Genomic DNA, 27,729 nt, shown 5'->3' with positions numbered 1-27,729 from the left:
TTAATAGCCAACAAACGCAGGTGTATAGCAGATACCTGTTTCTGCTTGTCCTCTCACAGGCCAAGTTTAATGGGAAAAAAACATAGAAGTTTCCCCAAGCTGAAATCTTTTGTTGGTTCTTGTGCTACACCCCACCTATTCCTGTTGCTTCCTGTAACCACGCACTTCATACAAGTGCTGACAAATCCTTTTCTATATTCTACGCATTTGCTTAATACATCATGTCATGACAAGACAAAAAATCTTTGCATTTGACATAGCACCTTTTACAGTGGACGTATGACTCAAATTGTTTCACAGGATATACTGTAAGATGTAATGACTGCAAATTCAAAAGCCAATTTGCACACAGCACAGACAGCCATGAAGTGAATGACCAATGTTATCGGGATCAATATTGGCCAGAATATCACCAGCAGACACCTCCCTTTGTTTTTCATTTAACATCTACCTGAACAGGCCCTCGGTTTACAACAACAACAACAAGATTGCACTTATAGAACACCTTTCATGTCGGGAGGACATCCCAAGGCGCTGGACAGTTGGGTCGGGACCCGAGCAGGGAGGAAATGGTCAGGGTGAGGGGAGGGAAGGGAGGGAGCGAGGAAGGGGGTAGAGAGTCGAGAGAGGAGCTAAAGGCACAGTTGAAGAGGCACGGTTTAATGTCTCACCTGAAGGATGGCACTTACAACAATGCAGCACACCCCAAGCACTGCATTGGAAATCTGACTGTTTATGGGATACTGCTGTGTACAATTAGCTGTCGCCTTTCGCAATTTTTTTAGGTGGGGCGGGGACAGCCATGTGTTTGACACATACGGAAACCCATCACCATGCTTAAGAGTATCCAAACCAAGGTGAGATTTCCACGAATCCCATCTACACGTGGAAATTCCAAAGATGGATTGTTAGAATGGAATGTGCACTCTCTCCCTGGAGGGATGCTTCCTGCTTACCTATTCTGGAAAGTACAATTCCGGAAAGTATTAGGCGCAGGTTGGCAAGAGCCACGGCTTGGGGATCCCAGAGTGTTCGTTGGAGTACTCTTAAAACCACATAGTTCGCCATTGATATCACTATCCGGCAAACTTTCCTACTACTTGTCCAGCTACCCGTTAGGGCTTTGGCTTGCAGGGTTAATATTTGCTGAATGGGATGACTCCCTTCCTCCAGTGACTGGGCTGCCCTTCTAAGTCCTGCCGATGAGCCATATAATACCTTAATAGATTCCAGCCCAGCTACCATTATTTAAGTAGCGGAAGTTAGGGAGAACAACTATCTAAAAGTTTTGCAAATGCACTGGGTATTGAGTACTGTCTGTTATAATTTTAAATTACAATACAGTTGATCTTAGCAAAGAATTAAGATTCTATGTTCTACATTTATACTCTGTATTTAGTGATTCTGTTTGCTCTTTGTTAGGAGGGTATAATATCGCCCGAGGACGTGGACCTTGTAATGACTGCAGGATTAGGAATGCGCTACGCTTTTATGGGACCCTTTGAGACCATTCACCTGAATGCAGAAGGTGGGTATTGCTGCAAACAGCTCATTTTACTGAAGACATGATTATTAATTCATCTCCGAAACAGGACATAGCATGTTCATTGAATCTCATTATTTTAAGCAGTTCTCATTTTTTTTTGTTATGTAAAAGAAAATAATGGCAAGGATTATTATGGAAAAGGTGATTGTGTGGATTACAGGTGCAATTAACCACAGGGCGAGTCTCCAGTGGTGCTGAGACAAGTGCCAAGTAAAGAGTAGGAATATCCCCGCAGGGAGGATGATGGTATTGGAGGTGGAGAGAAGAGAAAAGAGAAAAAGAAAATGATTCATTTGAGCTTCAATTGCTTTTTGCGTTGTTTTTAAAAGTAAGTGCAAATCTGGCTAAGTCCTCCAGCAGCTTACTGCTCGCTCATTACCCGTCCCCACAGTGGTTTAGGCATTCCTCAACAGAAGACTGGAATTTGGCATGGTGTGTTTTTGTCAATAATACACAAATATAACGGAACAACAATAGGGAAAATCCTGTTCGAGGCTCGAGTGCAGAATCGTGGCTCTACAAGGCTAGGAGGGGGCCAATAGCAACAATAACGCTATATGTATTACTGATCGGAATGTCATAATTCAGTTAATAATAATTAATAATAATAATCATCCTTACATTTGGTATAGTGCATTTCACATCAGAAGGAACATGACAGTCTATCTACTTACAACCATGAAATGAATGACCAATTTTTATCTGGCGTTTTGCCCACAGAATATACAGTCAATTCACTTTACAGTATATTCTGTGAAGCGCTTTGAGACATTTCAAGGACGTGATAAGGTGCTATATCAAATGCAAGGATTATTATCATTATCTGGCCGACTGTTGGCTGGGTCACCAGGAGAAATTCCTTTCGAGATTTGTTATGTAGATGTCAGGTTTTAGCACTATTATTGACTGCAGAAACCAAGTGTGTCTCTCTTTGGAATCTCACTTGTTTTTATAATTCACTCTAAATGGCCATCAGTGTTTCACAAATCTCTCCCTTGTCTCCTCATGTAACCTGGGGGTACAGTTCATCTGTTGCAGGAGATCTATTGATCAATTGAAGCAGTTCCGAAGCCTGATAGTTCTCATGTTCTTAAACTTACAAAGAACACGGGAAAACTGGATTTCACTTTAGAATAACACACAAAAACAACTGTAGAAAATTGCTTTCCAAACTAAGAAATTTCCAAAAGTTTCTATAATTTTACATTTAAACACCATTGGTAAGTTTTCAGTTTCTAGAGCTGACCTGATTGTTTTAGGTGCAGACAGAATTATGATTAATGCCCTTCCTGGTCAAAAGAACCTGAGAAATTCAGTGTTGATAAATAACAACAATCTTTACATTTCGTACAATGCCTTTGAGGACGTCGCAAAACGATTCCACAGGATTTTACTGCAAAGTGTAGCAAACTATTTTGTAGGCGAACATAGCGGTCAATTTTGTGTGCAGTAAAGTCCAACAAACAGCCATGAAGTGAATGATCAATCTCATCTGAAGGATCGTTGGCCAGGATACTGGGAGAAACTCTTTGTCTTTTCGAATAGTGCCGTGGGATGTTTAACGTCCGTTTGAATAGGCGGGTGGTTTAACATCTTATCTGAAAGATGGAACCTCAAACAATCAGCATTGTACTGGAGTGTCAGCCTAGATTATGTAGGTTCAAAGTCCCAATGTGAACTTCAACCCATAACTTTCTGTCTCATGTCTCATTTACTGGAGTTAACTACTCTAATCCTAATTCCTAATTCCCAGCGCCTTGGGACATCCTCCCAATGTGAAAGGCGCTCTATAAATGTAATTTTGTTGTTGTAATCTACCTTTTTATTCTTCCTCTTTAAACATTTAATTACCTTTTAAATATGCTCTAGGGCGTATGAAGGTTGCGATACAAATATAAATGCAAGTTGTTGCTGTTCTTTGCCTCAAAGCATTTCATATTCCGTGACAAAAAAATCACCCTTTGTGGATACATGAAATCCAGAGGAATACTTTAAAAGGTTTTGTAGGTGGCAGAATTTGTGACATTAGTGCTTATCATTCATCATGGCTTGTAGCAACTTGCTCTTCACTCCATGCCCCTCCTAGAAGCTGACTCTCAAATGGCAAGCAGACTAACTGAGCATAGGTAGAGATTCAAACTCTTTAAAAGTTTTCTCCTGTCTAACTCTTAAATCGAGTTCCGGCACCAATTCTGGCACCAACTCCAACTAAAGTGAACTGAAAACCCGGTGAATTAAGTAAGATCTTCTCAGATTCCAGGCTTTTCACTGTTTCCGCAGCAGGAAGCATGTTCTCACTAAGAAACTGTAGAACACAATAAACCGCGTTCTTCACTTCGCTATCATTTTGGTTATGGGAAGCTTCGCGTTTCATTTTGATTGCTTTTTCTTGGAGCAAAGGGTCTGTGACAGGTGGTACACTGTAAGCAACCTTTCAACAGCTTCAATCGCTGAATGCTTTTGGCCTTCTATCAAAGTTGGGATGACTTTTGGAGACATTCCTAGTCAGCAATTATTCTTCCTGTCTAATGAACTGCAAACTGAGCAGGGCTTTTTCATTTCTGTTCCCATGCATTCTTAAACAAGGCACCTGAATGAATGACAAAATCAAGAGCATTTGTGATCTGATTGGAGCAGGTTGAAGCTTTACTTAAGAGTAAACGACATGGGTCATGATCAAAAAAGGCTTTGAACCCTGGCTGAACCTTGTTTCATTGCCAAGGTTTCTTTATATAACTTGCACCATTGCTATAAAGGAATACACAGCACTAAAGAGACTGTTCAACATTTTCTATGCTGGAGCAGCAATGCTAGTGCAACACTCCACAACTTGTAAGACAGCCATGATGGTAATGACTGGCCCTCCACTAGTTTATTAGAACATCAACAACAACAAGATTTCATTTATAGAGCGCCTTTCACATCGGGAGGACGTCCCAAGGCACTGGACAGTTGGGTCAGGACCCGAGCAGGGGCGAAATGGTCAGGGTGAGGGGAGAGAGCGAGGAGGGGGTAGAGAGTCGAGAGGGGAGCTGAAGGCTCGGTCAAAGAGAAAGGTCTCGAGACCGGCCTTGAAGGAGGAAAGGGAGGAAACAAAGCGAAGGCACTGGGGGATGGAGTTCCAGAGCCAGAAATGGTGGCTGCTCATCTCAAATTGTCACAGTCACCTGGACACTTCAATCAAAACGCTGAATTTGTTTGATACATCGATTTTGATTCTTGTTATGTATTTGGCAACTTCTTGGCCACACGAGCCCTCTTTTACTGGTGGGACTATTAGTTTGATTTCACAACTCCATTCGGCACGGTATTGTTTCCATTTGGCCCGAACGAGCTTGTGAGTGACTCCTTTTTTGCTCCTTGCGTTGAATGAGGGTGTCAACCAGCATGTGACCTTGGATGACATTTGTTGACATGCTCTACAGGCTGGAAGGTGAAAGCCAGAAAAAATTACATTTGAGCTTGGAGTTGAGGTACAGATCAGCTATGATCTAACACAGCGTGGTCCAACTGGCGGTAGCACGGAGAGTGGAAATAATACCGGCCGTTACTTCAATCTTTCTCTTGCCAACCACATCCTAAACAACCGCTGGCTCCTGCTACTGCAGATAGTGAACCGTGCGGCTGACTGGGAGTGGGAGAGAGAGGGATTGAGAAGGAGAGGGATGAGTGAAGGCGGGGGAGGGAAGAGAGATAGAGGAGAGAGAGTGTGTGTGTAAGTGAGAGGTGAGAGAGCTTTGCTCTGCAGTTCAGCTGCCACGTTTATATTTAGAAACCCTGGCAGTGCATTGGCAATCCATCTGAGGTTGATTTCCTACGTAATACCAAAGTAACAGCAGTAGAGGCTGAGTGCTGTGCAATTATCAGGAAATTTAGTTAAAAAAAATTTGTGCATTTGACATAGTGCCGTTCACATCAGGAGGACATCTCAAAATACTTCACAGGATTTACTATGGAGTGAAATCGCTGTATTTGTGGGACCATTGTTTAGATGGTGACGATCAAGAAAAAGAACATTTTGAAGGTCTCATTCATTTTCCTCCAGTAATGCAACATTTTATTCTGGTGGAGGCAATGGAACATCCAGTGCCAAAAGGTCTAGGGCAGGGTAATCAAACTCATCAGCTCTTGAGGCCGGAGGAGCAGATAATCAATGAACTACAAGGTTAGATAGGCTGCTTTCTGTTAAACAAAAAGGCTGTCATCAACATGGGGAAATGGTTGCTGCTTTCATAGAATCATAGAATCCTACAGCACATGAGGCCATTCGGCCCATTGTGCCCGTGCTGGTTCTTTGAAAGAGCTGTCCAACTAGTCCCTCTTCCCCGGTGTTTTTCCTTAGCCTTGCATATTTTTTTCAAGTAAATATCCAATTCCCATTTGAAAGTTGGCATGGAATCTGCTTCCACTACGCTTTCAGGCAGCGCATTCCAGATCGTAACAATTAGCTGTGTAAAGAAAATTCTCCTCCTCTCCCATCTGGCTGCACAATGTTCGGGAAAGATGGCAACTGTTCCCAGGCATCCCCAAGACACCAGGATTATAAGCGGACTTGTATAGTATTATAACAAGGTTGTTCTGTCTTTACAAGTAGAAGCACTGGAGTGCTACCATCTCTTTGATGGCAGGAGAGCATCAATGTCATGTTTGATCACCAGCGTTGAGTTCATCTTTAATAGTGAGTTCACTCTCTCTTTATGCCAACCCTCTCTCCCTATGCCACTCTTTCTCACTGTGCCACTCTCTCAGTTGCTATCGCTCTCTGTTGTTATTACTCTGTCTTTGTGCTGTTTTTTTCTCTCTTTTAACCCAAATTCTGCTTCTAAGGAGTCCTGTAGCTCAGTGGTTTAGAGCACTCGCCACGCAAGTGAGAGACCTGGGTTTGATTCCCGGCAGGACGAAACCTTGGGCAAGTTTCCTTACCCCACACGCCTAATAATAATCCCTCAAGAAAAAAAACAATAATAAATTGGTCACTCAATCCACAACTGTTTTGGGACATTGCTGTGCGCAATTGGCTGCCGCATTTCACCCACAAAAAAATATACAGACAATTCACTTTACAATATATTCTGTGAAGCGCTTTGAGACATCTAGAAGACGTGAAAAGGCACTATATCAAATGCAAGGATTATTATTATTATTTCTGAGTCTCTCTAACTTTCTTCCTCATCCAATAATAGGGTTGCCACCAGGCTGTTTTTTAACGGGGTTTTGTACTGCTTTGCTGGTTGCCGGTGAAAACTTTTAATGTGCCTTTTTTTTAAACAGGCGGGTGAGGTGAGAACGCTTACACAGGGCAGGGCAGTAGCACCTGTTAATGTCATAATCATGCTTTCATTCAAATAAGCAGATTTAAGGTCCCTTGATTTAATGTACCACAGTGCTCAATTGCTCAAGAAAATAAGTCAGAAAGTCCTGAGAGAAGAGGTGCAACATAATAATAATAATCCTTGCATTTGATATAGCGCTTTTCACGTCTTCTAGACGTCTCAAAGCGCTTCACAGAATATACTGTAGAGTGAATTGACTGTATATTTGTGGGCGAACGCAGCAGCCAATTGCGCACAGCAGTGTCCCACAAACAGTCGTAGATTGAAAATGACCAATTTTTTTTTTTGTTTTGTTTTTGGAGGGATTATTATTAGGCTCTGTGTGGAGTAAGGAAACTTGCCCAAGGTTTCGCCCTCTGCCTGGAATTGAACTCAGGTCTCTCGCTTGCAAAGCGAGTGCTCTAACCACTGAGCTACAGGACTCCGCAACCCAACATGGTGTTCGAAGGTGATGACAAGCTCTGTGAGGAGGCGCTTTTCGAGTTGGTGGATTGTAAACAAAAAAAAGTACTTGCTGACGCAAATGGTAATGGCAGGAGTGGGAGGACAGCAGCACTCAAATGTGAATCTAGCACGAGCCAGGATTGATAGCACAGGCACTGGCAAAACCAGAGGGAAGACACTCACCAACAGCAGTGGAGGATTACATTTGTATAATTCCCTAACCAGACCTCATTTGCAGTGCTTTGTGCAGTTTTGAGCACCAATCCCTTCGAAAAGATTTTTGAGGCCATGCAGTGTAGATTTACCATAATGATCCCTGGATTGAAGGAACTTAGGTCTGAGGATGGAATGGGCAAACTGGGTCTGTGCTCACTTGAGCAAAGCAGATCAGATCAAATCTGATCGAGAAATTTAAGATAGTAAAGGGAATGACAGAGTGGGTATAAGGAGACTCTTTTCTGTGCAGAATCTGCTTGCAGAATCTAGAACAAGGGTCACAATCTAAAAATTAGAGCTAGAAATCAGAAGTTTTTTTTACTCGGAGTTGTGGGATTCTGGAATTCACGTCTCAAAGAACTGCCAATGCAGTCAGTGAGAATAGATGAAAGTTATCTGGATAGACAATTTGTAATCTACGAGAGGCAGATAAATCCTATGCAGTGTAGTTAGCTTAGCCTTCTTGCATATGACTGAATTGTTATCCATTTTAACTTTTCTCAATTAATGGAAGCTGTGATTTAAATGCAACCTGTTATGGAGCCATCTCTACAGTCTGACAAAGTGCACCTGTTTATCGGATATGCCCTACAGAGAAATCGCCCTGTGTTTGCCACAGGAAAACATCTGGCATAATTGGTGAGTTAATGCCATAGTTCAATTTTAATTTCTGATATATTCCATCCCAGGGTTGAAATATTACGTGGGGAAAGGACGATGACCTGGGATTGAATCCTGCATCTTGAGATTTTTATTTTTCCTTATAAACACTGGCTCCTGGTCGGGCTAAGGCGGTCATGGTTTGTCGGTCTGCATTGTACGTACTGCTTGAAAACTAGTTGAGAAGTTTAAAATAACAACGTTATGCTTTCATAACTTTTATTTTAACTAATTCTGCGTTTTGGGTCAAGGTTGTGACGTCAATGCTTACCTCAGTCAAACAATTAAAACTTGAAAACCTAATAGAAGATGTCCCTGAACAGGGGGAGTTGATGTTTGGCGCATTATTATCTCTCAGCTCAGCGCGCCCTTCCCCCCTCCCCGCCTCCACACACTCTCACACAAACAAGTCAGATGGGGGCTGGATGAAGATTGGAGTTGCTGAAATGCCTACAGAATGCTTGTAGCAAAGGAAGAGAAACTCAAAACTGAAATAAAATGCGGAGAGCGAGTCAGAGGGGCTCTGGTATAGAGACCAGAGAGCATGGGCAGAATGGCTTAAAGCCTGCATTAGAGTAGGTCAGTGTTCGCTCAGCAGAGAGAGCGGCTAGGTTGGTAGGGTTGAAGGAGGTAATAGAGGTAGGGTGGGGCGAGGCTGTGGAGGGATTTAAAAGTGAGAACGAGGATCTTGGGTTTGAAAGACACAAGTACAACGACAACAACTTGGATTTATAGATCGCCCTCCACGCCGGACAGCATCTCAGAGCGCTTCACAGTGATGGATCCCGGGGCCGAGCCAGCGGGAGGGGGAGGAAGGTGACCAAAGGCGCGGTCGAAAAGAAAGGTCTGAAAATGGGAAGAGAGGGGGCGAGGTGAAGGGAGTGAGGAAGGGAGATACAAGTACTTTGTATCTATTTGAAATACACAGCTAGTCTCCCACAAAACAGTCAATCCACTTTACAGTATATTATGTGAAGCACTTTGAGATCCTCCAACATGAAATGCGCTATGTCAGATGTGAGAATTATTATTATTACTGCACTTTTTCTTCACCCGTGCAATCTTCTCCATACTTAAAATTCCTGTTTTATACTCTCCACTCTTCTGACACTGGTGTGTGCTCCTTGATCCCAGACCCTTTATTAAGAATGAAGATTCCTTAACCCTTTTGGGATTACAGTGGACGTCTCTTTGTTTTTCATGGAAGTACAAAAGCAGTCTATTTTTAGCCTATATCGCATTCCTTTCCGTTTGCAAAGTGTGCCGATAACATTTCAAAAGATTAAGATTGAAAACTTCTTTGGGCAACATGTGATACACAAGAGCGGAGGTCACAGAGAAACAAAGAATCACTGTTGGTTTGGAAATGTTTCCTGGTAGAAATCCCTACTATTAAAAGGCATTTAAAATTGCTTTTTTTAAAGTTTGTTTTTAGACACGTTTCAACAACAACAACAAAATTACATTTGTAAAGCACCTTTCACATCGGGAGGACGTCCCAAAGCTCTGGACCATCAGAGTTATGGACCCGAGCTGGGGGTCGGGGAGGGTGGAGGGCAGGGGAGGGAAGCAGGGAGATCAAAGCACGGACAAAGAGGAGGGTCTTGAGATGTGTCTTGAAGGTGGCAAGGGAGGGACTGCGGGATGGAGTTCCAGAGGGTGGGGGCAGTGGCAGAAGGCCCACCCGCCAATAGTGGGGTGAGAGAGGCGGGGACGTGAAGCAGGCTGGAGCCCGCTGCAGAAGGAGCGAGCAGGATGGCGGGGGTTTAGGAAGTCGCAGAGGTAGGGGGGAGCAAGACCGTGGAGGGCTTTGAAGGTGAGGAGCAGGATCTTGAACTGTATCCTCTGTGTGATGGGTGTCATCCGCATGCATATGGAAGTTGACCCCATGTCTGCGGATGATATCACCAAGAGGGAGCATATAGATGTTGAAGAGGAGGGGACCAAGGATAGAGTCCTGAGGAACTCCACACGAGACAGTACGAGGGCTAGAGGAGAAGCCGTTTGTGGAGATGAAGTGCAGGCGGTGTGAGAGGTACGATCTGAACCAGTTAAGGACAGAGTCGTGAAGCTTGAGGTGAGAGGAGAGGCGGTGATGACGATAGTGTTCGACAGTATCGAAAGCAGCAGAGAAGGCAAAGGGAACCCTGGTCGCAGATGGACAGAATGTCATTTGTCACTAGACCAGGGCTGTTTCTGTGCTGTGGGCGGCACGGAAACCCGATTGGAGGTTTTGTATTTGTACATAGAATTTTTTTCTCACTTTAATTACCATGGAGTTATGATTTACCATGGCAGAAGATGTGAAACAATTATGCTGCACTGTTTGTTGTGAACAAGACTGGACTTGACTATATTTCTTCTCCTCACCTCGGCTTCGAAATGCCCTTCATACAAGTGGAGCCAACAGAAAATTGTTTACATTGGAACATGCCTTGATAATTGCAAATCCCCAGCACGGCAGATTTTATTAAGCATTCTGTTTTATTAAATCAAGGTCACATTTTGTGTAAGTAAAAAAGTCACTTGATTTTGTACAATAGTACCACTCACTGAATTGCAGGCACAGGTTCCTGAAACATGATACGTGTTGCCCTATCAGCTTTCAGCTAACATTCAGCATTTTCCTGAAAAATAAGAACCAAACAAAATCGTAAACTGGTTCTGACCACATTTGGGGATTTTTTTGTATTATTTTGCAATTTTTTTTTCACAAATTGAAAAAGAACACCACGTACATAAGGAAATAATAATAATAATAATCCTTGCATTTGATATAGCGTTTTTCACATCTTCTAGAAGTCTCAAAGCGCTTCACAGAATATTCTGTAAAGTAAATTGACCATATATTTGTGGGCGAAACGCGGCAGCCAATTGCGCACAGCAGTGTCCCACAAACAGTCGTGGATTGAAAATGACCAATCTATTATTGTTTTATTTTGGAGGGATTATCATTAAGCGTGTGGAGTAAGGAAACTTGCCCAAGGTTTCACCCTGCCAGGAATTGAACCCAGGTGTTTCACTTGGAAGGCGAGTGCTCTAACCACTGAGCCACAGGATTCCACAAAAAGATTATATCATTAGCCAAAGTGTGATCATACCAAGTGATAATGTAAATGATACCAAGGTAAAAACTTCAATAAAATTCTTAATACCCCCACTTCTATGTCAGCCCAGTTGTACTCCCAATCGTTATGGAATAGGCTTGCTCTTCCTCTGCATGTTTACCCCAAACTGTCCAGTTCAGTTTCCTTTGCTTGGAATGCTTAACAAAGAGAACTGAACTGGATGTCTAGCTCATAGCTATTCAATAATTAGCGGCAGGTAGAATCAGGTTCTGCATCGGATCAGCTACTAAAAACATTCCTACTTTATTACCCAAAATATTGTCAATTTCAAATGATTAAAATATTAATAATCCTTGCATTTGATATAGCAGCATATCACGTCATCAAAACATCTCAAAGCATTTTGCACGATTCAGTGTAACAACTGTATTTGTAGGCGGACACAGCAGTCAGTTTGCACACAGCAATATCCAACAAACAGCCATGAAGTGAATGAACGAACATAAGAATGAGAATTGCGAGACAAAAGAAGACCAAGGTCCATCCAGTTCACCTTCCACCATCCTGGCAGTCGCATGCATATGTCATGTCCCAAACTACATACGTTTACTACTTACTCCCTGAAATAGTGCTATCGCAGATTTGTTTTGAATTTACCCTCCTTCAATTAAAGGCCATGTCCTCTGGTTCTGCTGTTCTGGACAGTATTTTTATCTGGGGGATTGTCTGGCCAGTACACCAGGAGAAATGCCCTTCTCTTTTTGCCTTGGAATCTTTAACGTCAGTCGGAACAGGGACCTTAGTTTAATGTCTCATCTGAAAATTATGATTAAGTCTTCAGCAAAAGTTGCATTTGTTGATGTGCTTGGCAACAAATTATTGGAATCAAGTCAATTCTCGGTGGCGGTTTTGATATTCCTGTTCCTGAACCAGGAGGGGTTGGTGGCAGAGTACTCCAGGGCACAGCAGATGACACACCAGCTAACAGACCAGCTCGCCCAGATCATCGGCATCACTTGGAAGAACAGACTAGTTAGTCGCTGGGTGCATGGATTCTTCCCACTCAGCTTCTGTTAACCCTGCAAGTCCTAATGGGTAGGGTGATCCTAGCTGGACAAGCAACTGGAAGTTTGCCACACAGTCCTTTCAATGGCAAGCTATGTGGTTTTAGCTGGTTAAACTCCAGCAGTATCACCAAAGCACACTCCCCAAGCATTGATTTACGCCAACCCGAGTCCTGGCTTTTGCCAACCTGAGCCTAATACTCTCTGGATTAGGTAAACAGGAAGCATCCCTCCAGAAAGAGATTGCACATTCCATTTCAAACACAGGAATTTCCATGCTAAGTTGGCATGCATGGAATTCTTAGTTATTAGCTGTGGAGTGTTATGGATATTCTTAAACACGGTGGTGGGTTTCTGCATGTGTCAGACACCCCTGGTTGACCAAACAAAAACCCTTTGTATTATTCAATGAGATTATTTTCAAATTCTCTTGACATAAAAGCCATTTTATAAATGTAAATTGCTGTATTTTACATAACATCAACAGCTTCTAAGCCTCGGGTTTTAGTCCCCAGGACACCTGAGAAGGCAGTTGAAAAGCACAAGCAAAAAAAAAAGCAGCATAATAGCTCTCCAATGTCAACGAAAACATGTCAGGACATTTTTGTTCGTTTGGGCTGACTAATGCAGAAACTCATCACTATGCTTAAGAGGATCCAAACCAAGCTGAGAATTCCATGCATCCCACCTACACACAGGAATTCTAGAGATAGATTATTAGAATGGAATGTGCACTCTCTCCTGGATGGGCGCATCCAGTTTACCTAATTCTGGAAAGTATTTGGCTCAGGTTGACAAGAGCCAAGGTTGGGGACCCCAGGATGTGTGTTGGGGTACTGCTGGAGTCTAACTAGCTAAAAGTAGCTTGCCATTGATCTCAGCGGGGAAGCTTGCCATTTACCAGCTGGGAACCTCCCTAACTGTTCGGGCGTTGGCTTGCAGAGCTAATGGGAGCTGAGTGGGCAGAGTCCCTGCCCCTAGTGACTAGTCTGCCCTTTCAAGACCTGCCGATAAGCCAACATAACTGTACTGTCATCAGCAATGCCTTGGAGTACTGCGAACCCGAATTCCAAAACCACCACAGAAGGCTGGCTCGATTCCAACATTCCCTTGTCAGAAATGCCACCTTGTAGCCATGGTTGGGGACCCCACTTACCTCCCCCCAAAGAGGATAATTACGAGTTGAATGTTCGACATCTGACAAGCTCTAGTGAGGGCTCAAATCCGTGCTTGTCGGATGTCGGGTGCAACCCCCAGCTGTCCTTCCCTTCCCACATCCGGTCCCTGACCAGGACCACCTTCCTCCACCTGCGCCACATTTCCCGCCTCTGACCGTACCTTACCCCAAATGCAGCTGAAACCCTCATGCATGCGTTTGTCACCTCCCACCTGGATTACTCCAACTCATCGCCGGTGTCCCCAGCTCAAAAAATCCAGCTCATTCAGAATTCTGCCGCCGCATACTTACCCGGACAAAACTCCGTACCCACATCTCACCAGTTCTGGCCAGGCTTCACTGGCTCCCCATCACTGAACGGATCAACTTCAAGATCCTCACACTCGGGTTCAAATCCATTCACTCCCTGGCACCTCCCTACCTCTCCGACCTCCTCACTCCCCGATCTACCACCCGGCATCTCTACTCGACTGGCACCGGCCTCCTACTCATCCCTTGCACCCTCCGCTGCCCTTCATGGAGGGCACTATATAAGTGCAAGTTGTTGTGGTTGCTGGCAGACTTAGCCTGATTAACAGTTTTACTGGATTTGAACAATCTTTTAAAAAATGCAAAAAGCAATTGAAGCTCAAATGAAGCTATTTTTTTTTCTCTTCCCCCTTCTCTCCACCTCCATTACCATCATCCTCCCTATGGGGAAATTCCTCCTCTCTACTTGGCACTTGCCTTGCACTTATATCTAACAGGATATTTTTTTAAAAAGTCTCCTCCAGGAAACCCACAAATATCATGCAGACTCACAGCACCTTGGCTCTGACCCCAGGTTGCTGATGCCTTGCAAGTTAGCATGATGGGGCTTTTTGCTTCCTCTAGTGCTTTTACCAGTGAAAGGCAGCATCTACACTGCTAGTTTCTCTATGAGGACTTCATGGGCCCTCGTGTCTAGACCTAATTAGCAACAAATATCCAAGTTACATATTCAGAATGGTCATTTGAGATAGAAAAAAATCACCAAATGTTTCTCAGCTCCTGAATAAATGCAGGTGACAGGTGGGGCCTGAGGCAAACTGTGTATCATTTGCTATTTCTCTTAATTGCCCATTTAATTCACTTCATCAGCTGATCAGCGTTGCCTGACTTACAACCTTTGGTGGGCTATTGACTGTAATTTCGACTTGTCTTTGAATTTGTTAGGTACCAAGAATTACTGTGAGCGTTATGCCGTGGGCATGAAACGAGTGCTTTCGTCTTTTGGCCCCCCACCCGAATTCCGTGATGACGAGATCCAGAATATTCATCAGGTGCTGTATACAGTTAATAATAATAATCCATGCATTTACTGTTGCCTACATTTGGGAGATTAATAATAATAATAATCCTTGCATTTGATATAGCGCTTTTTATGTCTTCTAGACGTCTCAAAGCGCTTCACAGAATATACTGTAAAGTGAATTGACCGTATATTTGTGGTAAAAAGACACTGCAGTGATTTTCAAAGGGGTGGAAGCCCCACCGATATAGACACAAACTCAAGCGGGGGAGGCCTGAGACTGCTGTTAGCCGAAGAGAACAAAGCATATTATCAGATACAGTTTGGGATTTTTATAGTCTCTTAAAAACATCTCGAAGCATTTCACAGGCAATAACTGATTTACAAATAGGATTCATTCTGAAGTGAAATTCTTCAGTGTCAGGTTTACTCAGCAGTTTAGCACGTTGGTGCTTGGACACCTTAAAGCACAGGCTGAAGAATGAATAAGTGAATATCTTGGTCGATCCATGAGCAAGAATCATTGAGTAGATCCCAGGAAGACAAGAGAAAGTAAACCCAACAGAATACCTTTGCAATGTCAGTTGTGCAGGGGATATCAGCCAGAGTACCCTCTTCTTTTCATCCATCCACTGATTTATTACATCTGGGCTCAATTATGCTTAGGCTCAACTACTTATATTATAATACAATAAGATAGTTTGAACTTGATTGGCACAATGCACAAACAAAGAGGTAATGCTAAGTCTGTAAAAATCATTAGTTAGGCTGCTATTGGGAGTTTTGTGTGCAGTTTCTGGTACTTAGAGGAAGCATGTCAAAGCCATAGAAAGAGCAGAGAGGGGATTCACTGGGGTGATACCAGGAGTTTTACTTAACTAGGAAACATTGGAGAAACTGGGACTGTTTCTCCCTAGAACACAGAAGGTATAGAGGAGACATGATACATGTTTAGAGGCGATCTCTACAGAGGTTTTTGAAATTATGAGGTGACAATGTAACCAGGGCGAAACGTTTTCCTTTGGCTGGTGAGTCAGTAACTAGAGGGCATGGATTGTGAGATAATTAACTAAACAAAGTGAGAGGTTAGGAGAATTTGTTTTACAGAAAGCCGGTTGTTAGGGCGTGGAATCTTTATCTGGAATCGTGGTTTGAGGCAGAATCAAATCTTTTTAAAAGAGAATTAGATAATTATTTGTGCTCCAAATATTTGGGGGCATCTTCAGCCACTACGTCCCATCTCAAAGCATTTCACAGGTAATAACTGATTTACAAATAGGGTTCATTCTGAAGTAAAATTCTTCAAACAGGTTTACTCAGCAGTTACCCATTGCACCTGGAGATCTTCCTGTTTGACTTTGACCTTCCCTTTCTCCCCAGCTCAGCCTAAAATTCCTCATTGTTCAGCGCTTTGGGACTAACCCACGTGAAGGCCCCATACAATTGCAAGTTGTATCTGAAAGGAGAAATATAAAAGGGTATGACGAAAAGACAGCAGAATGTGGATAGCGGTATAGAGCTTTCAAAGAGTCAGCTCATGCACAATATTGTAAACTTCTATAGTTCTAAAATCAGAATGGTTTCTGCAAACCTGTACTGCCTGAAAATAATTTTACAAAATATATATGTTTTCTTGTTGATCTCAACATTTATGGCTTTCCACATGTAACCTCTCTGAATAATTCTCCACATCCTAGGCACTGTCCAGGAGAATTCCTGCTGATCCGGAACACCTCAATGCACGAAGGCACGACAGAGACGTATACCTGGCTGCTCTGGCAAAGTTGAAAAAGAAAATGTAGTGAGGCAGTGGAGGGTCAGCCAAGGCGACATTAATCTCCTAGGTGCAATATGATCCATCTTTAGTAACACTAAAAACATAAAAGATGCAAAAATAATAACTTTTCTTAACACTGGGGTTGAAGATGCCATATTTGCAATCCGGATTCGAAGCACTAATTATGATTTCTGTTCATGAATATTCGAAAACGTTTAATTCACAATACTCTTAAATTGACTAATCGCGATTTCCAAAGTGTGGGGGGAGAAAAATGCTGAGACGAAAAATGCTGTCAGGCTGTTTTGCTCAATCCAGTTAGCTGTTTGGCAAACGTCAAAAGTTAAATAATATTGGAGAATTGAAGACAAAAGTCATAACACTTCAAATCCCATTTGCTAACATTGCAAACTAGACCCCATTAATTGCTTTCTTTATCTGCCCAGTTTATATCTGCTAATTTTCTTCTTTGCTGTGTAGAGTTTGTAGTTCCCCTTGACCTTTTTTAAAAAACATCATTGTAAGAGTGTCAAAGTACTTAGTGCATATCTAGTTCAGAGATATCTGACTTTTTTATCTTTTAATAAAAAAGTTCATTGTATGTTATAGAAATATAGAGTAAAACTCGCATAAGACTTATCTTTATAAATCGTATAATCAACAACAACAAAATTACATTTCTAAAGCACCTTTCATGGCGGGAGGACATCCCAAGGGGCTGAACAGACAGGGATCAGGACCCAAGCGTGGGGGGCAGAGTTGGAATGAGGGAGGGCAGAGGGGTTAGGAGGGCGGCTGAAGGCATAGTCGAAAAGGAGGGTCTTGAGTCGTGCCTCGAGGGAGGCAAGAAAGGGAGTGAAGGGACTGTGGGATGGAGGTCCAAAGGGTGGGGGCAGAGAGGCTGAAAGCCCAGCTGCCGATGGTAGGGCAGGTCGGCCAGGAGACCTGTAGCAGGCCGGAGCTACTGAATGGAGGGAGCGGACAGGTTGATAGGGAGTTATCAGGTTAGAGATGTAAGAGGGGTGAGGCTGTGAAGAGCTTGAAAGTAGGACAAGAATTTTGATTTCTATCCTCTGAGGGATGGGGAGCCGGTGGAGCCGGGCGAGGGTGGAGGTGGGGGTGATGGAGTCACTGAGCCTGGTGAGGGAGAGGACATGAGCTGCAGAATTCTGGATGATCTGCAGCTTGTAGAGGGAAGAGTTGGGAGGCCGACAACAGCAACAAAACTTGCATTTATATAGCGCCCCTTGCATGGGGAAGCATCCCAGAGTGCTTAAGTCGTACTTGCATCCGAGTCTCAATTCAATTTCCTTTCAAAACTACTAAGATTTCTTTGCAATAGTCGGATTTTATAAAGGTATTATCTCCTAACTCATATCGCCGCTCCCCTATCCTCCATTAATCTCTGCATCTACCAGCTGTATTGAATCGTGGGAAGTGACCTCCCATTGACACCCCCCACTTACCTGCCGACTGCATTGAATACTTAGTCTTGATCTGTCGTCGGGTGCACAAAGAACTTAATTTTCCACGATTCAATGCAATGCCATTGTTTGCCGGTAAATTCGCATGCAGCGACGGGTCAAGACAGGAAACATAGTCTTGACCTGTCACCGCATGAGCACTTACCAGTTGCAGTGATGAAAGACTGCACGGGCACTTTCCGAATGCATTGAATCATGCAGGCGCAGTGTAGATTATTGATTAAATCGGATTTTCTATGATTTCTTCTACAGTTTGCCTGCAACTCGGACTTCACCTTAGTCATATTAAATGACTCATGCAACTTATGTGAGTTTTACGGTATAACTAGCACTTATAGAACACCATCTTGCACTTATGGAATGGCAATTTAACTATTTATATCAAAGCAATAGTAGCCACAATTAACTATTGTAATGGGATTTGAAGGCTATTGTAAACCAAACCACTGGAATATACCAACAGTGGTCAGTAAAGCTTCCAATTTAGATTTGCAACTTTCTGTCTTATTTGTTTTATTTGCAAGAAAATATATTTGTGCTCACATCTTGTAGGTCATAATAAAAGTGTCATGAAACCTGTACGTGTATAATTTTGCTTTTTTTATGTCAAGGTCTCATATTGCTTTTTAAGCTAGAAGGACAAGTTTTGGACAACACTTTTCTTTTCTCTCTTCCTCCTCCCCCACTACTGTCTGAAGAATTTCCTACTTTAATAAAAAAAATTCTAGTTGTTTAAATCTTTAGAAAGTGCATGTTACAATGGTCCATTGTGTACACACCACAAATAGTTGTGGTTCTTATATCCACAATAAGTATTTTCTGACTCTTAACTGTGCTTATACTCTGAAAATTGAATCATATTATACCTTGGATTTTATACTGAATGAAAAATGCTACAAAGTTACATGCATTCCTCTTGATGACTTCTTTTGCGTTTTGATATTGAAATAGGATTGTCATTTGTTTGGATATTTTCAGACAATGATAAATCTTTATATACAAGTTAATTTTTCCTCATTGTCAGAGATTGGGGAAATAAATTCCAAAGATATCTTAAGAGGTTATTGTTATCAGCACAGGCAACTTCTTATAGGTTAGTAAAAGAATAATTAATTGTTCTAAAGCTTTGTGAGGCATTCATTGAGTGTTTAGGGATCTTACTTGCTGATCAATCATTATATAGGATTTAGGATAGTACAAGGTTTACCAGCACCTTAGTACCAGTACTTGCAACGTGCTTCTGCCGTGAAAGGCACTATATAAATGCAATTTGTTATTGTTGTTGTCTACGGTTTAAAAAGAGTTACTGTTTCAAGAATGAAAATCACTTTTTAAAAAATGGTATTAACTTCACCTCCAATTTTCTCCTCTCCTCTCCTGAAGAACATTGACTTTTGTGAGTTTGGTTTCTTGAGCACCATGCACCCTCCGTATGTGAAGTGGACCTTGTATTCGTCTTAGTCCGCACAGTAATGTGCATAATATCTCCAGGAAATTATGCAAAAAATGATTTAACAAACTGAGGTCCTGCATTAAAGTTGCCTTGAACTACTGTACAGCTGTATATCTTGGATGTCTACACTGGAGTATTCAAGAATTGATAATACATTAAAAGCCTGGATTGGTCTAAAAAAAATCATCTTTTACTATTCATAGCTACTTTCCCCAACTGCAAACTGGAGGCTGAAATGCTGAAGTGGAGACTGGTTGTAATATTGTGGAATGTCAAGAGTTGGCACCTGCTTTAAAAACGTTTGCACAAATAAATTTCAAGTTCAGTGGATTGGACTCTGGAAATTTTTTTATACCCATAGATATATACTAACCTTACGCAGATTATTGATGAAGCCACGTTTTGACTATGTATTTTTACCACCCTATCCTCAAAGCACATGGAAGTGTTGAACAGTTCTCACTGAATGGTGTGTATACTACATTGATTAACACCTTCAAAAAAAGAACTGGGCATTTATGTACTTGAGTATTGTAACATTTTGGAGGATGTAGGAATAGATGAGCCTCAAATAAATACTCCCCGGGATGCAATGAATTCTGAACTGCTGAGGCCACGGGAAGTGCTCTGTTGAGAGAAGGAGGCCAGAGCTGAATAACAACAACAAATTACATTTGTAGAGAGCTTTTCACATCAATAGAATGAATATTCTGAAAAAAAAGCAATAACTTGTATTTCAACAGTGCTTTTATCCCTTTGAACTCTCAAAGTGCTATAAAAAGTAATTATTGTTGATTGAGGTGACATTTTTCCTAAGCCAATGTGTCAACCATCTGCAACAGCAAGAAGATCCCACAAACAGTCATGAGGTAACTGACCGATTAATCTGCTGGATTATTGATGAGCACACCGGTTTGGCAACTGAATGTTGGAATCAAGACAACCCTCTGTGGTGTCTCGGTCGTCCAGTTCCTGAGCCTAGCTCAACGGCAGGACTTGCAAGGCCAGACCAGTCACTGGGTGCAGGGACTCTGCCCACTCAGCTCCCGTAAACCCTGTAAGCCAAAGCCTTAACGGGTTAGCTGGATAGGTAGTGTTAAAGTTTACCAGACAGTGCTCTCAATGGTAAGCTATGCAGGTTTAGCTGGTTAGACTCCAACAGTACCTCATCATTCTGGGGTCCTCAAGCCTGGGCTTTTGTTAACCTGTGCCAAATACTCTCTGGAATTAGGTAAGCAGGATGCCTCCCTCCTGGGAGAGAGAGGGAATTCCATTCCAATAAATATCTCTGGAATTTGCAAATATGTGTGGGATACATGGAATTCTCAGTTTGGTTTGGATTCTCTTAAGCATGGGATAGGTTTCTACACGTGTCAGACACACGGCTGACCAAAATAAAAGCAAAATCCCACAATAGAGTCATGGGATCTTTAACATCCTCTTAAATGGACTGGCAGACAGTTCAGTGGTGTAACATCTATTTTCTCTTTTTCACTTTTGCCGATTGACACCCATCCATTGTCTGTGATTTTTCTTGTTCCAATTTATATTACTTTATATTTTCAACATTACAATTACCAGCCATTTCTTCGTTTTATAGAATCGTACAACACAGATGGAAGCCATTCGACCCATCTTGTCTGTTCTGGCTCCTTGAAAGAGCTACCGACGTGTCCCACTCCGCCCCCCCCCCTCTCTTTCCCCATAATCTTGCAATTTTTTTTCAAGTAATGTATGTAATAATCCTTGCATTTGATATAGTGTCTTATCGAGTGTATATTTTGTGGGCGAAACACAATAGCAAATTGCGCACAGCAGTCAATCCACAAACAGTCGGATTGAAGTGACTAATTTATTATTTTTGTGGGGGGGTATTATTACCCCTGGAAAAGTGATCCGCCAATCGACTAACAACCAGGTTCCTACATATATATCCAATTCCCTTTTAAAAGTTATTATTAAATCTGCTTCCACCACCCTTTCAGGCAGTGCATTCCAGATTGTAACAACTTGTTGCATAACAAAATTTCTCCTCCTCTTCCCTTTGGTTCTTTTGCCAATTATCTTAAATCTGTGTCCTCCGGTTTCAGACCCAACCACCAGTGGAAACAATTTCTCTTTATTTACTGTATCCAAAACCCTCATAATTTTGAACACATCTTTTAAATCTCCCCTTAACCTTCTCTGCTCTAAGGAGAAGAATCCCAATTTATCTCACTAATTATTCCAACTCATGTAGTTTGGAACTGTCAATAAGTGTTATATTTTCCATTTTGTTTCTGAATAACTGAAACGGCAGAAGATCTGCAAGAAAACCCCAGAAGATTGCAATCTTCACCGTCAGTACCCAGACACCAGTCCATTTGTTGCTACCTTCTTATTTTTGATAAGTCAGTTTTCAGTTCCGCCTTTGACCACTCATTCAGTTACTTATTCCAAGAATTCCAGTAGATTTGTGAAGTGTAACCCATTGCTTCTAAAATCATGCTGACTACATATGACCTTTATGTTCTATGTTCTTTTGATGGACGTGATATTGTCCTGTGAAATGTTTGAAATTTTCCCATTACAGATACTTTACTTGACGTTCAGTTGACATTACTATTTCAGCAAAGAAGGATACCCACATTAGAAAGTAAAACAAAGAAAACTGGAAGGAATTCCCTCCCTCAGGTATTGTGATAAATTTGGATTTGAATGGGCTCCTCAGTATATCACTTTAGGAACACCAATCCTATTGTGCTGGGATTCCTTTGATTGTTGTAAAAGGACTACCTCTGTTAATCGACATCAGTCCATGCCTCTGAGCATAACCGGGCAACCAGCAAAGGTTTATGATTCCAGCCCAACATTTTGTATCTTTTTTATTTGCCAATTGTACTCCTCTCCTGAAGGCTTAGGTCACACACACCCAATTGATCTACAGCTTTCTGGACCAAGGCAGTCCATACTCGGACAACCCTCTGTGTGAAAAAAATTGCTCATCTAATTTCTCAACAGGTTAGATTTAATTTTAAGACGATGTCCCCTTGCTTACAACAACAACAAATTGCATTTATATCGCACCTCCCTATCACTCCGCCCTTCTCACTCCCCAATCCACCACCCAGCGCCTCTGCTCAACTGGCACCAGCCTCCTGCTTGTCCCTCGCACGCTCCGCCCCACCATCGGAGGTTGCGCTTTCAGCCACTATGCCCCAAAACTCTGGAACACTCTCCCTCAATCCCTCCACCTCGCGCCCTCTCTCCCCTTTTTCAAGTCCTGCTGAAAACTTTCCTGTTCGACCGTGCTTATGGCCACCTCCCCCCACTGGCTCGGAGTCAGACTCCGCCACTGTTAAGCACTCTGAGATGCTACCCTGCATGGAGGGCGCTATATAAGTGCAAGTTCTTGTGTTATTCATGTTGTTTAGATCCCTCTATTAGATAATTTCTTAAGCAAGCCAACAGATGTTCCACTTAAGAAGATGCAATCACATGAGCCTCATATATCAGTATAACTATACTCAAGAAGCTGCTCTCTCTTGCAATCTTCTTAGTTTCCCCCTTTTCTCCCATCCTCCACCGTCTGGCTATTACCAGTTATTGAGAAAAATATAAATACAATCATTATTTGCATGTATTAACAGCTGTGTACTTTGGGTTACCTGTCAGTAATCTGAGACACTACTAAGTGTGAAACAAGAGTTGTTATGTGACTCATGATTATTTGCTGAGCTGTACACAAAATGTAGTCTGTTACGATTGGTCTAATTATGTGCATTGTTAAGGCTGATTCCAGCATATAACGTGAGCAGTAAACTGTTGTACTGATTCCTCGCCTGACCAATGACCTTTGTTATATTTATACACAAGAATTTGTTGGTATCTCGTTCTGTTTTGACATTGGAGACTCACAGCCCAACTCTCACAGTATCAGTATCACTCAGTACCCTGACCCTTTTTTTGTTACAAGTTAAAATGGACATGCTCTGCCAGAGGCGGGTATAACAAAAGTTATTAAAAAACAAAACAGGTAAAAATATTTTGATGTCCTCCCGATGTGAAAGGCGCAATATATAACAACAAATTACTTTTGTATAGCGCCTTTTACGTTGGGAGACATCCCAAGGCGCTAGACAGTCAAGGGTTTGGACCCAAATTGGGGGTTGGGATCAGGAAGGGTGGAGGGCAGGGAGAGCAGGGGTAAGGAGGTTATTAAAGTCGCAGGCGAAGAGGAATTTCTTGAGACAGGCCTTGAAGGAGGCAAGGGAGTAAGCGAGGTGAAGGGATTGTGGAGTTCCAAAGGGTGGGGGCAGAGAGGCTGAAGGCCCGACTGCTGATGGTGAGCCGGGCAGGGCAGGGAACGGAACAGGCCGGAGCCCGCTGAGTGGATGGAGCGGACAGGTCTGTATGGAGTTAGCAGATGAATGCAATTTAATGTAAATGCAATTTGTTGTTTTGTTTAGTTCTCTTTTTTAACTTCCCTGCCAAACATTTCCTTCTAATCTAATTATTTGCCACTCATATTTTTAGCTAAGTCTTATCAAGCTGTAATAGTCATCAATGAAGTAGATTTCCTTGAGGGGATTTTGCTATATCCTACCAAATGGCCATACAAACATATCAGTAAAACATAAGCAAGTAAAATTGCCCCTTGCAACTCTAAAGCTGTGTTATCTTGTTCCTTTATCTTGATGGATCCTAGGGTATTGTTCTGAGTTTACATTTTCAATCCCCTTTAAAATGTTTTACATATCTATGAGCTCCCCTCTGAGTTGTCTTCCCTCAGATTAAACAGCTCCATCTTGTCAACCACTGCCTTATAGCTCATTCCTCTATCACTGAGAATCATCCTTGGTACCCTTCTCTGCAATGCCTTTAACACTTGGGCAGCCCCCTTTACGTCACTTTGACCAAAATTGTAAGCAGTAATCTACGTGCGGTTTGACCAAAGCAACGTACGGCCTAAGTATGACATCTGGGGATCGAACCTCAACTTATTTGGTAATATAGCCCAATATTCTGTTTGACTTGCTTGCTGCCTCACATTGTTTTGTGTTTTAACCTCGTGAACGACGAGTTTCAACTAACACCCCTGGACTTTTCAGCTTGCCCCTTGGCAGGTTCTATCCCATTCATATGTTTCATATTCTTACTTCTTACATGCACTGCCTTGCATTTACCTGTATTAAACTTCATGTGCCAGTTATTAGCCCATGTGTGTGCCCTGTCAACTCTCTTTGTAAGAAGACCTTTGTTGCCTTCTGTGATTCCACAGTTCCCTCCAACTTGATGTCAACTTCAAATGTGACTACCTTACCCTGGGTCTGTGAATCAAACCTCCTGTGCCTCAAATCTCTGATCAGTCCTGGTTTGTTTCACCAAAAGTTCCAAGGGGGTAAAACAAAAAGAAACATTCGAGTGTCAGTTCTTCCTCTACGGCACCACAGTGCGCCTGGGCTACTCAATGACACTGAAAGTTCTCACACATATCTTTCATTTACAGTTCTTAAAAAGAACTACAATTCTGAGCACTCTCCTATTGAAATGTTTCTGCAGTGACAAAAGATCCATTCTGAGAAAGCGTCTCATCTTACTGATACTGGGGATAAATTCCAGTCTCTCATCCTTAGATATTCAAACATATCAAACATTGGGAATCAAAGATTTTTTTGTCAACTGTAATCTTTATGTACAAAAAAAATCTGATTTGCAGCCAAAATGTTGACTCTACATAAAGACTCTACTGTAAAACCAATTAAGTGTGGGCAGGGTTACTGTTTTTACAAAGCTTCTTTTCCACAAATGAAATACTATCTTGGTGCCGAGTTTTCAAAAGGTGAATCCTTCTTCATACCTGATTGTCCGGAAGTTTTGAGCAAGCAAATATACGTTTCTACTTAAAATATCACTGCAGAAGAATTTAAACATTTCATAGACACGCCGTTTTTTTAAATCAACTTTACGAAAGACCATTTATAGATTCTCAGAACTATGCTTAAGGTATTAATGTGTAATGCTGACTTCTCAGCCACTCTGCCACTGACACACTAAGGCTGCAGTATATACTTGCAGGGCCTCACTTCAACAGCACCTCCCAGCCCCGAGACGTCCAGATCGAGGAGAACAAGAGTTGCAACATCATCGGGACCTCATCAACTCCAACCTCCCCTTCCAAGAAACACACCATCCTGACTTGGACATATACACACGCACACTCATATATATATATATATATATATATATAATACACCAAAACCTATTTAGAATCACCAAACCTTCATTGTCACTGATCATAATCCTTTAATTACTGACCTAACACCACCATGGGAACAACCAACCTTTCCCTCCCTCCCCCCCCCCATGCAATCCCATCATAATATTTGCATCTGAGACCAACTGCAGTAGACTCCCTGTTAATAGAAACACAGAAGTCGCTTGGATTTCTGATGAAAGGTCTGATGAATGGTTCTGATGAAAGGTCGTTGACCTGAAATGTTAACTCGTTTTCCTCTCTCCATGGATGCTGCCTGCCCTGTTGCGTGTTCCCAGTGACTTCTGTGTTTATACCAGCTGTCCAGCATTCGCAGTACTCTTTTGTTTCCTGGTTAGTAGAATACAACCTAAACCAAAAAGGAATCAATAGTTAAACTGGTAGTCTAATGTCTTGCTCTATGAACCAGCAATCTAATGAGTGATGTGACAAACTTGGGCTCTTGTGATTGAATTGATTGATGGGGTTCAAACCGTGGGTAAATCAATGAATAGAGACATCAACTCGCTGTATTTTTCAACAATGTATAAACTAACTCACAATTTTCACCCAGTATTATTGAGATTCTTATACTACGGTGATTTTAAAATCGCGGTTTATATATACTATTCTGTGTCAGTACCATTCACTGCCGGTCACAAACTGGCAATGGGTTGTGGTGACACATGTGCTCCTCCTCATTATTTCCTGAAAAAAAATCAGGATGATTGGGTCAAGAATGTATAAAGCAATTCAATGCTTTATTGTCCTGAGTTTGCTTTATTTCCTCAAACACAGTCAGCTAACTGGAATGCTTGAAGCTTCCTCTCTGTTAACAGACGATGTTGGCTGATTAAACACCAGCTTCATAATAATAATAATCATCCCATTTGATACAGTGCTTTTTCAAGTCATTGAATGTCTCAAAGCTTATCAGCTTCATAAGGGACAACATTGACTTCAAGCACATTCAATGTTTGGCTGGGGAAATTGGGTTCATCAATTATGCTATTATGTCTTTCTGTGCTACCTTATACTGAACTCAGTGTAGACCTTTAGGCGCCAGGATCATTGTCCAATCTGTTCTCTTGCCTGTCAGCGTCTCCGGATGAAGTACAGTATAATGATGGAGGTGCGCCATACTCTGTTAGGTGTGACTAACGTTCTTTACAAAGTATCTGTGTGCTTTTGAAGCTGAGGATTTTACAGTGCTTACTTTAAAGACCAGTTTTTCTTTGGTGTTAACAAAAGATGTACAGCGCTGCTATAAAATGAACCAAGTTAGTTAAAGATCAACTGGTGATGCAGAATTTGATCTTTAACCTCTAGTCTCTGTGGTTGTAGATTCAAATGGTTGATTTAGCAGGCCATCTGGCATTGACAGTATTAAAGCCAAGTGCAAATTCCCAAACACACAGGACAATAAGGGTCATTTTATCAACATCAATTATACAGGTTCAATTGTACAAGGTAAATTATTTCTGTGACAAATATGATTGCATTTCATGCAGAGATTTACTGTGTGTCAGCTTGATTGAATTGGTAGCGCTCTCGCCTCTGAGTCAGAAGGTTGTGGGTTCAAGTTCCACCTCGGGACTTGGAATCACATGGTCAAATCACATGGAGCAAACACTCCAATGTGGTGCTGGGGGTGGCTCCATTGTCAGAGGTGCCGTCCTTCGGATGAAACATTAAACTGAGGTCTGTCTGCCTATTCGGGTGGACGTTGAAGATCTCATGGCATTTTTCAAAAAGAGAAGGGAGTTTCTCCCAGTGGTCCTGACCAACAATCCCCCAAATAAAATTGGGCACGCCATGGCTGGTTGTGGGACATTGCTGTGTCCAACTGGCTGCCACACTTTGTCCACAACGTACAAAGTCAACAAAAACACTTTACAGTAAATCCTGTGAAGCGCTTTGAGACAACCTGACAACATGATAAGGTGCTATATCAATGCAAAGATTATTATTATTATTATGCTATTTACACACTTCTTTCCAA

General features: G+C 42.1%; 1 protein-coding gene across 4 annotated transcripts in view; it reads left to right on the top strand.

Moving 5' to 3' along the window:
• cryl1 (crystallin, lambda 1) overlaps window positions 1-18,618 on the top strand; it is a 52,540-nt gene extending 33,922 nt beyond the window's left edge. For 3 of the 4 annotated variants that reach the window (XM_007905577.2, XM_007905576.2, XM_007905579.2), the window contains 3 exons: window positions 1,423-1,528; window positions 14,703-14,809; window positions 16,476-18,618. In XM_007905577.2, the coding sequence (XP_007903768.1) occupies window positions 1,423-1,528; window positions 14,703-14,809; window positions 16,476-16,580 (318 nt within the window). In that variant the 3' untranslated portion in view covers window positions 16,581-18,618. Of the gene's footprint in view, window positions 1-1,422; window positions 1,529-1,706; window positions 2,136-14,702; window positions 14,810-16,475 lie in introns of those variants that run through there. The other variant, XM_007905578.2, reaches the window with a different exon arrangement.
• The last annotated feature ends 9,111 nt before the right edge of the window (window positions 18,619-27,729 follow it).

Source organism: Callorhinchus milii, unplaced genomic scaffold (genome assembly GCF_018977255.1).
Source record: "Callorhinchus milii isolate IMCB2004 unplaced genomic scaffold, IMCB_Cmil_1.0 Scaffold4, whole genome shotgun sequence".
NCBI lineage: Eukaryota > Metazoa > Chordata > Chondrichthyes > Chimaeriformes > Callorhinchidae > Callorhinchus > Callorhinchus milii.
This window is presented reverse-complemented; position numbering and strand designations above follow the sequence as displayed.